Below are 13,361 nucleotides of genomic sequence, written 5' to 3' on the forward strand. Positions count from 1 at the left end.
AATTTTTCTCCCATAATTACATAAAGGAAAGCAAAAGAAAGTTGGTAGTTTTCAGGGGAAAAGGATGTGTTTCATGTTTCATGGGTACGTTTCACTTTCTCTTCTCCAAAACTTCATGAGCAGCCCTAGCAGATTTTTATGACTCCTAGCTGTCTGTTGATCTCATCACTGACTGATTTCACACTGAGTGTAGTGATCATGGTTCTTTGGAGGACCAGTCAGGAATGTGTTGCATTCTAGCTATTTAAAGGATGATTTAATATAGAGAATTATGTGCTTATGAAAATTTGCAAAGTCTGGAAGAACAGACTATAGGCTGGGTATGCAGATATGACACCTAAAACAACATAGACTGTCAAAAGAGAGCTGTTTTTGCTACAACCTTTGCCATCTGTTGTGTGAAAACCACCACCCTGTTAGGATCAAGATGATTATCTGCCACTCTGCACCAATTAGATCTCCCCGAGAAAAACAGAAGCCTCTCCTGTTACTGCCTCTTTGCCTAATTGACTTAACAAAATTCAAGTGTCTTCTGAATACACTGAATGAATGGGAAGCATCTAAAACAACAGTGTAACCAAAAATACAAGGGATTAATTTTTATATTTTATTTGAAAAATAATCAGAATTAAAATGTTTATGAATATAAACCACGTATAATATAAAATATTCAAATTATGAAAAAATATTCAGATATTCTATATAAATATTCAGATATTCTCAAATATCTCCCTCATGAGTATTTTCTCAAAAAGCTCCCTCCCCATCCTCATTCTCAGCTTATCATGGAGCTTCCTATTTCACTGAGAGAAGGAGCAGAAGAGAATTCCTCAAGCTTCTACTCCTACATCTGCCCGTGTGCCTGCATCCCTCCTGTGACTGGGTGACCTGATGGTGCTCCCACAAAAACTGACTCCCCCATCTGTGCCGCAGAGTCCATCCCTTCTTTCCCACTAAAGGCCATCATTCTGGTAATTCTCCTTTCTGTCTTCTGCACCATTAACTTTCCCCTCCCTACTGGATTTTCCCCTTAGCATATAACCACATTTCTTTCATCTTAAATAAAACCTTTTTGTCAACTTTCTCCTTCCATATCTTACCTCAGTTCTCTCCTTCCCTTTACAGCAAAGCTCCAAGGTAACTTATACTTTAACAATACTAATAGACTTTTTAAGAGCAGTTTTAGGTTCATAGAAAAGTTGAGCAGAAAATACAGAGTTCCTATACCCCTCCCCACCTCACTACACACACATACTTTCCTCCATTAATATCCTGCATTAGTGTGGTGTGTTTGTTATAACTGACGAATCAATATTAATACATTATTTAAAAATGAAGTCCATAGTTCACACTAGGGTTCACCTTTTGTGTACAGTTTCATGGATTTTGACAAATGCGTGTCATATATCCACCATTACAGTATCACGCAGAATAGTTTCGCTGCTCTAAAAATCCCCTATGATCCACCCAGTCATCCCTCCCACCCTCTCCTCTCCCCTCAAGCCCCTGACAACCACTGACCTTTTTACTATTGCTATGATTTTACCTTTTACAGAATGTTACAGAGTGGGAATCCGATAGTCTGTAGTCTTAATCTTTTCAGGCTGGCATGTTTTTACTCTCTGCTTCCAATGTCTTTCCTTTTCACCTCATCCAATCATGCTGATAAAACAGCTCCTGTTGTGCTCACCAATGATATCAAAGATCCTTGTTCAGGTCTCTTGGTATTTCACCTCTGAATAGCACTTGACGCAGTGGATCACTGCCTTCCAGGAGTCTCCACTTGCACGGTCTCCCCTCCACCTAAGCAGCTGTGCCCTCATTCTTCTTGAGAGTTTGTCGTTAGCTACCCAGCTTTCTTGGCTTTAATCCCATCTATATATTGCTTGCTTCTATACACATCTTCCTCATGGACCCTAGGCTCCCCTACCCAGCGTCCGGTGCCACTGTCACAGCTCTACCTTCGGTGTCCTAACCTTGCCTCACGCATCACATCCCAGACTGACTCCTGATCGTCACCACACCCCTCTCCCCACCCTACGATTCAATTCTTACTTAGTTGTAACTTCATTTTTCCAGTCTCTGGTCTAAAATCTTGGATTTATTATATTTTAGAAATATCTTCTTTCATATTCCACATGCAATCTGTTAACAAGTCCGGGTTAGTTCTGCCATCATAAAACTGCCAGCTTAGGTCATCCATCCCTGAAATTCTACCACCGAGGCCCAAACCACCAACATCTCTTGCCTCTTTTATGGCTGTAGCCTCTTTACTGGTCTTACTTCTGTTCTTGTCTCATTTTAGTTTTTTCTCAGCTGAGCATCCAGAATGATCTGGTTAAAATAGTCATACCATCTGTCTTCTCAAAACCCTCAATGACTCCCAACCATAAAGAGCTAAAGTTTTCTCTTGTTATCTCTAAAGTCCATACGACCCCTTCTATCTGTTCCAACTCCTAACCCTTCTGCTCTCTGACCTCTTATCCTACTACGTCTTATCCTGATCATTCTGTTCAGACCTGTTGGCTTCCTGATCTCCTCACTCCCTAACCCAGGTCCTTTGACTTGCTGTCTGAAATGTGCTTTTCCAAGATATTGGCAACTTTATAATTTCCTCAAATTTGACCCATCCTCAAGTGTCACCTTTCATGTGAGATCTCCCCTGACTACCCTACAGAAAACTGCAACCCACTCCCCCAGCACTGCCTACTGCACTTCCCTGCATCACTTCATTACTTTTCCCCATAGCACTCATCAACTTTGAACAGGGCACATGTTGCACATGCTTATTTTTTGGCTGTCTTTTTCTCCTCTGGTATATAACATCCATGAAAGCAGAAATTCATTTGCTTTGAATACTCCCGGCACAAAAAAAGGTGCTTGTAAATATTAAATAAATAAAGAACAATATGAAAATTACATCCAATGCTATCATTTAGAAATATTTAATATTAAAATTTTGTCAGTTTTACTTCTATAAACACATAATTATTTTTATAAAAATTGGATCATATCATACATGTAGTTTATAATTTTAATACTATAGGCATGTTTTAAATAAATATAGATCATAATACTCAAATGACTATGAATTATTCAATTACCATTTATTATTATTTATTAAATAATCCCCTGCTTTTGTATATTTAGAATTTTGCTGTTATAAGCTAAGTTTATATAAAAATGTTTTAAATACAACTTTTTACTCTTATTTGAGTATTTTCTGGGAATAAATTTTTAGAAGAACAATTACTAGGTCACAAGGAATAAACTTTGATATATAGTGAAATTCTGTCAATTTAATCTTCCACCAACAATATATGGAATTATCTGTCCTTGCTATTTCTAAGAGTAGTATTTGCTTTGTTTTAAAGATTTATGATTTGGAAAAGACAGGAGTATTATATTTATTATAGCTTTCAGTTTTGACTATTGCAAACAATGTCTATTGATTAAGTGCATTTTTTCCTAACTTTTTTTAATTGTGATAAAATTGGTAGATGAGATTTTATTAGTTGCAGATGTACAACATAGTGATTCAATATTGGTACAGATAAATTACATGTATTTTTTCATGTGTTCAATTTTCATTTTAATTTCTTTAAAAAATAAGCATGTTCATTTTATCCATTTGATTTGTATCACCTATTGATAAATACTGACACAAACTCTAGAATAGTTTGTTGGTATCTGCAAAATCCCTCTATCACTTGTGATTACACTGAGCTGGTCTTATTCTAAAGTTGATTAGCAAACTTAACTCCATCTGAAAAGTCCCGTTTGCCAATTGTTATAATCCTGTAAACATTATAATATTGTAAATTCTAATATATTCTTTGGTCTATCTCTACTTGGTGTCCTCCCAGTTCCATTACATTAATTTTTAGTCACACACATCCCATGTTTTTTGTTAATTATTTTACTATTTCATTTTATAATAATTTTGCATATAATAAATGTTATTTCTAATTCCTAACCACTTTCCTGATTTACCTCTAGAAAAATTCTGAAAATTATTTTAAGTCTTTAGTGGAATTTATATATTGAACAACTGAATTTCTCCTTCCAGTAATACAGTATGAACTTCAATTTATTCAACTTTTTTCCCTTCTGTAGAGTAGTACAGCTTTTGTCCCCAAGATACATTTCTGATTAATATTATTCCTATTTACTTTATATATTCTATTGCTCATCCATGTACTTTAACAAGTAATTGTTCATTCATCAGAAAGATACTGGTTTCGTTTGCTTATTTTGTAACTTGCCATTGTACTGAATTACTTGGTTTTGCTTTTTAAAATTCTACTTTATAAATTATTTTAAAGTAAAATCAGTTTTGGTTTCTTTTGGTGTACAGTTCTATGAATTTTAACACATGTACAGATTCATGTAACCACGATCACCACAGAGATAAAGAACAGTTTTGTTATGCCCTCAAACTCCTTCATGCTCTTCTGAATTATCTTTTACTTCTATTATTTTTCTGTTACTCTTTTTGCCTTTTTCAGGATAACTATGGTAATAATTAATTGCATACACTTATCTTTCATTTTAAGCCAGTACAAATATTTTAGATTTACCAAATCTTTGCAACTGTTTTTGTGTTGGTGGGCTTTTTAAAAAAGTCATTTCCTTTTTTTCTCTTTCCAGAAGAGAAATAAAACAAAAACATCTTTTAAACAAAGTCACTTTTTTTTTTTTTTTTAATTTCAAAGCCTGCACGGAATATGGTCAGCTAGGAAAGATTTTCTTGGTCTGCATTGCTAGTCTCGTGAGGAATATAGCATAGGTACAGAAGTTGTGGAGTTCAAATCACTGAGGTGTTTGGGAAGAAAGTTGTGTTTGGAGAACACGCCATGAATGAATGATCGACCTTGACCTTCAAGTAAATATGGCAAGACCCTCAGTTACAGTTTCAGGTTGAGATTCCACATCTAGTATCCTCCTGAATTATGTGTCATGGATATTTTAAAAATAATGTTAGTAACTATAATCACCTCTGTTGTTCCTTCTATTATATTTTATTCAGCAATTTCTCTGTGCCAGGCATTATGCTAAATGCTTTGCATTTATTTGTGGGATTTAATTCTTATACCATTCCTCTAGGCTACTTGTATGGTACCCATCTTCACTTTTCTCAGCTACTCTGAGCTTTCCAACTTCTCTTTCCCCAGATTTCATCTACCTGTGGCAGTAGCTGTCATTATACCTATTCACCTATACTAATTTTTGGTATCCTCTCAAAAACGTTAACGCAGGATTCCTTCTTTACATGATTCTTTGAATAAAGCAAGAGTTTGCAGGTGATGAAATGCCTTAGCCTAAAAGAGTAATTTTCCAACTTTGGGACATGGAACCTGGGGCATAAATGTGGGAATATTCCCATAATCAAAGGAGCAACATTTCGCTCCGTAAATGTTCCTTAAACAACTGCTCCAAGGTCTTCTCAAGGCCAGTCCCAGGTGTGCTTTTTCTCTCATGAATACTACTTCATCATGAATGTGCATCCTCACTTTAAATAGCAAAGACGCACTCCACAGCTCTTGTTGCAACTTAGGGAAAAGTCAGCTCAACATTTTAATAACTCCCACTGCGAACAGATCGTAGTACCTAATCCCTGATCTCCTAAATGTCCCTGCTTCCTAGTGGCTTTTATACCAAGATCAGAGAAATATACATCCATACTCCAGGCTTCTGATGTATATAGTAAGGACTATGGTAATGCTGTTTTCAGGAGGTGTGAATCTTGAAGGATATGGTGTTTTTGATTCCTGATGCGTAGCCGGTAGGTGAAAAGCTAGAAATAATATTAAGGATCTTGAGAAGCAATTATAGTTCATGTTCTTCAGGTAGAAAAAGATTTTCATTTAATTTGTATAAATCAAAAATAATAGAGGACTGGGGGGAGGGAATAGTTCAATGGTAGAGTGCATGCACGAGGTTCTGGGTTCAATCCCCAGTACCTCCACTAAAATAAATAAACAAATAAGCCTAATTACCTCCCTCCCAAAAATATAAATTAAAAAAAAACAGAGGATCAGCAAAGAAAAAATGTATATAATTTGAAGACATAGACAGATGATTTGATTAAATAGGTAACAGAGATGCTTTGCTGAAGATGAAAGAAGAAAAAACCTGGTAACTGTTCATTCATTTATAATGAATACATAATACATTCATTATATATTTATATAATGTAAATTAGGTATAATTATAGTTTTTGTGTCCTCATAAATTAATTCAGGAAAATAGAAGAGATATGGAAAGATCTGAGGATGAGAATTTTTAATGCCTTTAATATATCAAGATACTCATATCATTTTTATAAGAAAAGAAGTAATTTAACTTTAAGAAGATGAAATGATTTTGGAAGTCCACATCTTTTTCTAAATCACTAAATTGAAACTAGGTTAGAATATTTTTACTGAAATTATTGTTACTATTAATGAAATAAGCTGATTATTTCTGAACAGTATTCTTAAATTTGAATTTCAAAACCTAGAGAATTCTTGAATGTTGCCCAGGAAATATGCTTAGTGCTTTAGACAGACCATCTAGTTTAATTCTCATGGTGAAGAGGCCATATCTTAGAGAGGCTACTAAGGTAACATCAAGGTCACACAGCAGGTCAAGGATACCTTAACTTTCATAACTACTTTGCCACAGTTCAGTTTTAGAATCTCAGGAATATTGTTCTCTGACAATCTTAAAAATATTTATCAATATTGACAGAACAATTTGAATATTTGCAAGTAAGTAAGGATAAAGCCAGATTTTTCTCCACATGGGAAAACAGGAGGTCACTTAAATGAAAAATGTCACAGGAGATATTTGCAGAATTTACAATTCACTGTAAATCAAAAACTCAATTTTGAAAAATGAGGCTGAGTCCTTAATGTATCTTTCTTTATTTTCTTTCAGTTGCCTCTGGTACTACTTTGACTTACCATAATTAATGTGGGTTCTTTTTTGTTTGCTTTGTTTTGCTTTGAGCATCATATATGCTGGTACTACAAGAGGCCCAACTTTCATCTTGTATATTTCCTGGCCTTGTCCTAGACTCTTTTTCTCTTTTTTCTAGTCTAAAAAAATAGCCTTCTTTTAGTAACATGAGGAGAAACAAAGGAAGGATATTTCTCCCTCTTTTTAAAAAATGTTTCTATGAGATCATAAAATAACAAAGTTGAGAATAACTAATCTGTTACAGGTAAACCTTTTGGTCATCAGTAATTTTATGGAATTAAGAAATTAATTTATCATTTACATATTCATAGTTATAATAGTACATATCAATATTGACAAAACAATTTGAAAAGTTGCAAATGAAATGACAGTGGAATGGATTTTTCTGTAGTTAAGAAAACAGGAGGTTATTTAAAGAAGAAATCATTTATCACCCTCAAAGGATACTAAATGGGTCTTCTGAAATCATTATGTTAAACTGTTATTTAAATCCAGCATTCAACAATAGTAGACTCAATATAATTGCTTTTTTTGGAGGGGTTTAATAGAAAATTCTGAGAGTTTAACCCCCATTTAAATTTTAAAGTATCTGACTTCTTAAGTAGAGCACGCTCACTCAGTGTAATCTTCCTCTGTAACTGTGGATTATGTAACTCCTAAGTCAGCATGCAGAAAGGAATGTGCAGATTATAACCCAGCATGTACTTCATGCTGATCAAAATCAAGTTGTCCATTTGTGGTGATACCTGATAGCAATTGTTAAGTGGTTCCAAAAATAAAAACCTTTACTGAGATAGTTATTAGATGGATTTTAGGTAATCAACATTCTAGTGAATTATTAACTGATACCATAACTCCTCCATACGTAATTGTAGAAGTATCGTACTTTCCAGCTCTGTCATTTGGTTTGATTTTGTCATTATACAGCAGAGCCTGCAGATCAATGGAGACGTTCAACCATTCCAGGGTGTCTGAATTTGTGTTACTCGGACTTACTGATTCTCCTGAGCTCCAGATTTTCTTTTTTGTGATGTTCTCCATTTTTTATTTAATGACCATGTTGGGCAACTGCTTGATTTTGCTCACAGTCCTGTCCACCTCACACCTTCACTCCCCCATGTACTTCCTGCTCAGCAACCTGTCTCTCATTGACATATGCCTGTCCTCCTTTGCCACTCCAAAGATGATCATGGACTTCTTTGTTCAGCACAAGACCATCTCCTTTGAGGGCTGCATTTCTCAGATCTTCTTTTTGCACCTCTTCACTGGGACTGAGATTGTGCTGCTCATCTCCATGTCTTTTGACAGGTACATTGCCATATGTAAACCTCTCCATTATTCATCAATTATGAGCCACAGATTGTGTGTCGGGCTTGTGGTAACTTCTTGGACAGTGGGTTTCTTGCATACCATGAGCCAGTTAGCTTTTACTCTTTATTTACCCTTCTGTGGTCCCAATGTTGTAGACAGTTTCTTCTGTGACCTTCCTTTGGTCATCCAGCTAGCGTGCATAGATATATATTTTCTTGGTATCTTCATGATTTCAACCAGTGGTGTGATTGCTCTTGTAAGCTTTCTGCTTTTGCTCACCTCCTACATCACTGTTCTCGTCACTATCAAGGACCACTCCTCCATAGGATCATCTAAGGCTTTTTCTACCTGCACTGCACATTTCATAGTTGTGTTAATGTTCTTTTGGCCCTGCATCTTTATCTATGTGTGGCCTTGCACAAACTTCCTGGTGGACAAAGTTCTCTCTGTTTTCTATACCATCTTCACCCCCTTTCTGAATCCACTTATCTATACGCTGAGAAACCAGGAAGTGAAGACAGCAGTGAAAAAGAAACTAAGTAACCAATATTTAAATCTTGGGAAAACTATTCCAATACATCCAATGCAATGAGCAGAGATCTCCTGTCTGAGATTAATATCATCAGTTTTATTCTTAGAACAATAGAAAATTAAAGTTAGAATCTGTCTTTCAAGTCATTTAGTCTAAATTCATGAAAATAAGAAGCTGAGGTTGAGAGATATAAGTATCTAGTCTAAAAGCACAGGGTTTGCAAGCCTTTTGCAATTACGGATCCATTTGAAAATCTGTTGAAATTTATAGGTTATTTTTATGGAAAGTTCACATATCATCAAAATTGGGAACATAAATTCAGGGCTTCATAGACTCTTGAATTCTATAAACATACATCTGATTAAAACTACTCAGAGAAGCCTGAAATAAAACATTGTTCTTTCATCTTCTAACCCAGAACATTCTAGCTCAGCTGCACAGCCTTGTGGTACTCTGATAGTACTTTTTTTAAGTAAATCAATATCTCTTATTGTTATCTTTTAAAGAAAACTAGTGAAGGAAAGGACAAAAAAACTTTTGGTTCCCTTTTTATGTATTTATAAATGGAAAAAAATTTTAGTACAAATTCACTCATTAAAAAACAGGTACAAATTACATTACAGATAACCCTTTGTTTATTTGTTTCACATGGAGATCTTAGAGACTCAATTCATTTCAAGGACATTTTGTGTCCACTTAGTGTCCACTTGTAGAACTCAAATTAAGAGCATTGGGCATAACAGGTGTTTTCATAGCACTGGAATATCTTCATGGAAAATTGAGATTGTGAAGAGATTCTTTTGAATGTTGTTGAACAATATTGGTTCAGTGGGTCCAGTTGTTGAAGTTCTGAGTCAACTTTGAACAAAAGAGAACTGTTCAGGGGATGGGAGATTTAATAAAACCCTGTTCTTAATAAGTGTGTTAATCACTATCACACTTGATAATTGATATAGCAAATAATTAATCAAATGGTAATTTGTAAACTTTAAAACATAGAAATTAAACTACTCAAATCTGATTAGCTTTCAAAACCTGGCTGAATATCATAGATTTGCTGACTTCATTAATTATACCAAGACTAAATATTTGGAAAGTTATTAACTATTAAATTCATGATAAATTTTTTATTTCCAAATAAATTATCCCAAAATATTATTAGTCTTAGTGTGAGTATATGAATATACACTATAATGTAGCCTGTGTGAAGAAAAGATGATGATAATTTAAGAAATATATTACATAATTCTCCCTAATTTGGTTTTTACTGATTATGTTAAGCATATTTTTTATTACAAGAAAGTCTTTGAAAATCAGCTGGTCGATTTCCCTGACAGCTGAAGAACCAGAGAATTCATTAACCTAGTTCAAGGCTGAATCACTGTAAGGGGCAAAGATCATTGCTCTAAACATATGTAGAACATTGGAATCCTGGATCTGTCATTGTCTAGTTGTGCTCTCCTGGGAGATTCACTTTACCCTCTCTATCCCTTTTTAATCAATAATATGAAGATAATGAAAGTAAATTGATTGTTTGTTGTGGCTATTTTATGGAAAGTAGACAGAATGGATTCTAAAAATGTCATTTCCTTTTCCTTTCCCACCCATGTAGACGTCTGCCTAAAATGCATCTTCTTTTTAAGTAGTTTGTATTTGAAGGATACAAATTTTCATTGCTAAAAAGAAGGGGCAAATTTGGGAAATCTCAGTTAGATTACCTAATACTTTAAGATTTCTATGAATAACAATATGCTGATAGGCTGTATCTCCTTGAATTGACTGAAGTATATGAAAAAGGTTCAGGAAACTGTCATCATGGATTATGACAGTTTGTGAGTACTATGAGAAAAACACAAGCCCCCACCTTGCAAAGAAAGCAATGACATTAATAGTTTCTTACATTTATCTTGGACTTTTATGGTCTCAGCATGCTTTAACACAAATGATCTCCAAGCCAAATACTTAATATCTGAAGTTAAGTAATGTGCAGAAGTTTATGAAGAAATGTAGTGTTGGGGCTAGGTATAAAACTACATTTTTAATTTGGAATTCTGTTAATTTTCAACCAAATCATAAACTCTTCCTTTTTGCTTTGAAGTCAGACAAATGAAAAAAAGTTAAGGTTGAATTGGATTTTTGCCTCATATCCATTTTTTAGCAAAAATTATCACCTTTATTTTTAAATCTAAACCTCACATCTAAAATTTTAATCTTTAATTCAGTAATTATTCATTGAGCACCTACTCTGTTTAAGGCCCTTGCTGGGTGCTGGAGATCCATTAAAGTACAAGGTCTGTTTCTCTGTCTTTGAGGGATGTTTATCTAGCAATGAGATAGGCTCTGTCTGCTGTAGGTTGAATTCCTGTCCCGCCACTTTCTCACTGTGCAACCTTGAGCAAGTATTTTTGATGTTTCTAAGACCCAGTTTCTTCACCATAAAATGTGGATATAGTATTTAACCACTAGGGATGTTGTGAAAATTACACCAAAACACAAATAACATTACTAGCAGTGGTTGGCATTTATACAGGGTGTAATGAATACTAATAATATTGTTATTGTTGCCATTGTGTTAAACATGTATAAAATTTCAGAGTTACTGGAATGGAAATAGATGTGCTTACTGGAACTTAGGGGCATGGTTTAAATACTCTAATAAGATGTGTCCATTTACCTAATATTAACTAATAGTAAAATATTGGATATGTGCCAATAATTAATCTTTGGTGCAGTTTTGTAGATAAAGTTGTCCATTTATACCGGTGTTTTTCAAAAGAAGTATTATATTTTGGGGGTTTCTTAATCATTTTCAGTTGAAATATATTCCAAGATTTCATGAAAGGGGGAAAACAATATGTGTACAATGTTCAATAGGTCAGTATCCTGTTGTATTACTATTTTTAAATAAAATGTGCATGTTTAAACAGTGATAAAATATTATTCACATGTTTATCTCTTTTGAACTCTTACCCATTCAAAATTAGTAGTGAAATGCTTTATATTCTTATATACCTGAACTTATTAAAAATATTAACTGGGAAATGAATGGTGATAATTATGTAGTCACTTTACATGTAACACATAATTACATGTATCAACTATAGGAAAAAAGTTTCCTATTTTTAATGAAATACATTTCATAAAATTTATGAAAATAAAGGAGAATTGTTTATGTAGCAACATGGTACTGTTCAGGAAATTGTTAACATTGGAACCATAAAATTATAGCATCAAGTCAGACACTTCATCGGGCTAAGATGTCCCTGAAGCTGTAGGATAAATGTACCCAGCTCTACTTGGGCAATTTTGGTGGTGGAGCTCATTCCTGCGGAATCAGTTAAACCCCAAACTGTGTCCTCATAGCACATCTTGATGACTACATTTCAATATAACTGCACGCACCGCACACTCCACACACATGCACACACAACTAGAAACTCCTGGAGTGGGAATTGTGAGTACCATCACTGAAGCCAGATTGCCTGACCCAAATTCAGCTCTATACCACTTAACTAGGCTTACAGTTTGGGGCAAGTGGATTAACCTCTTAACCTAGTTTTCTCATGATTCTTTAAGCAGTTTGCAAGCCAACATGCTGCAAGCTGCAACTGCTGGCATGCCCAGCATGTCTTGTCTTCTCTTAAAGGTTTATAAATCAAAATAAATAATAAAGTTAGATAGTGGGACGTTTCACAAGAAAACAGCTTAATGGATTTTCTTGAAAACAAAACAAAAGAAAAAAACAAAAACGTAAACCATCTACCATTGGGCCAGAATTCTAAGCTGTAGCTGAGTTTTCAGATCAGGCTAGTACTAGAGAGCTCTTCTCTCTGTCTTGTCTTTCACCAGCCCACTCCATTCATGTGTATTACTCCAGCAGTTAGGGATGCTTAATAAAGATCTTAAAATGTATAATACGGCTTCTTCATCACCATGCCTATAACTTTTGTTCCTGTTCTAACTCCTACTTTGACGTAATCGACTTTGCCACCAAATTTGATGGCTCACTCTCAACAAACATAGCATTTATTAAATCACCAGGAACACTGATATTCCAGCAGACTATTCCTATATGAGGATTTAAGCCAAATAGGAGTATTAAAAAAATCCGTTATATTTCTACTTCTTTTTTAATGTCTCTCTTCTTCTGTGTCCTGATTCTCATTCTTTTGACTGCCTTCCAGGAGAAGCCTGCTCGTAGTCATTTGCATTTCACTGTACATTGAGAGCTCTGTTAATTTTTCCAAATGTACCTTTAATTGTAGAAAGATAGGATTGTCTTTTTGAGGAAGTGGTTCAGCATCAGTCTTTGGAGAAGAGATGACATTATCATATTGTCAAAAAGGTAACACCTTAATATCTCTCAGTAAAGAAAATTTTAAAAATGTTTTCCAGCCCTTTTGATGTATCAAGGACTGTGCTCTGTCCTTTGGAAACAGAAATAAGACATAATCCCTGTCCCTGAAGAGATTGTATCTATAAAAAGACAGGTGATTGAGATGCAGTGTTTTAACTGCCATGATGCAAGTTTGTACATGGTACTACAGGGACTAGG

General features: G+C 34.6%; 1 protein-coding gene across 1 annotated transcript; it reads left to right on the top strand.

The window, feature by feature from the left end:
* Positions 1 to 7,906: 7,906 nt before the first annotated feature.
* On the top strand, positions 7,907 to 8,866 carry LOC105080914 (olfactory receptor 4K2-like). The gene has a single exon (XM_010970061.2). The coding sequence runs from the start codon at positions 7,907 to 7,909 to the stop codon at positions 8,864 to 8,866; it is 960 nt and encodes a 319-aa protein (XP_010968363.2).
* The last annotated feature ends 4,495 nt before the right edge of the window (positions 8,867 to 13,361 follow it).

Source organism: Camelus bactrianus, chromosome 6, assembly GCF_048773025.1.
Source record: "Camelus bactrianus isolate YW-2024 breed Bactrian camel chromosome 6, ASM4877302v1, whole genome shotgun sequence".
Taxonomy (NCBI): Eukaryota; Metazoa; Chordata; class Mammalia; order Artiodactyla; family Camelidae; genus Camelus; species Camelus bactrianus.

What these genes read in the sequence shown, in the direction of transcription:
- LOC105080914 (XM_010970061.2), top strand. Translation starts at nt 7,907, where the DNA reads ATGGAGACGTTCAACCATTCCAGGGTGTCTGAATTTGTGTTACTCGGA.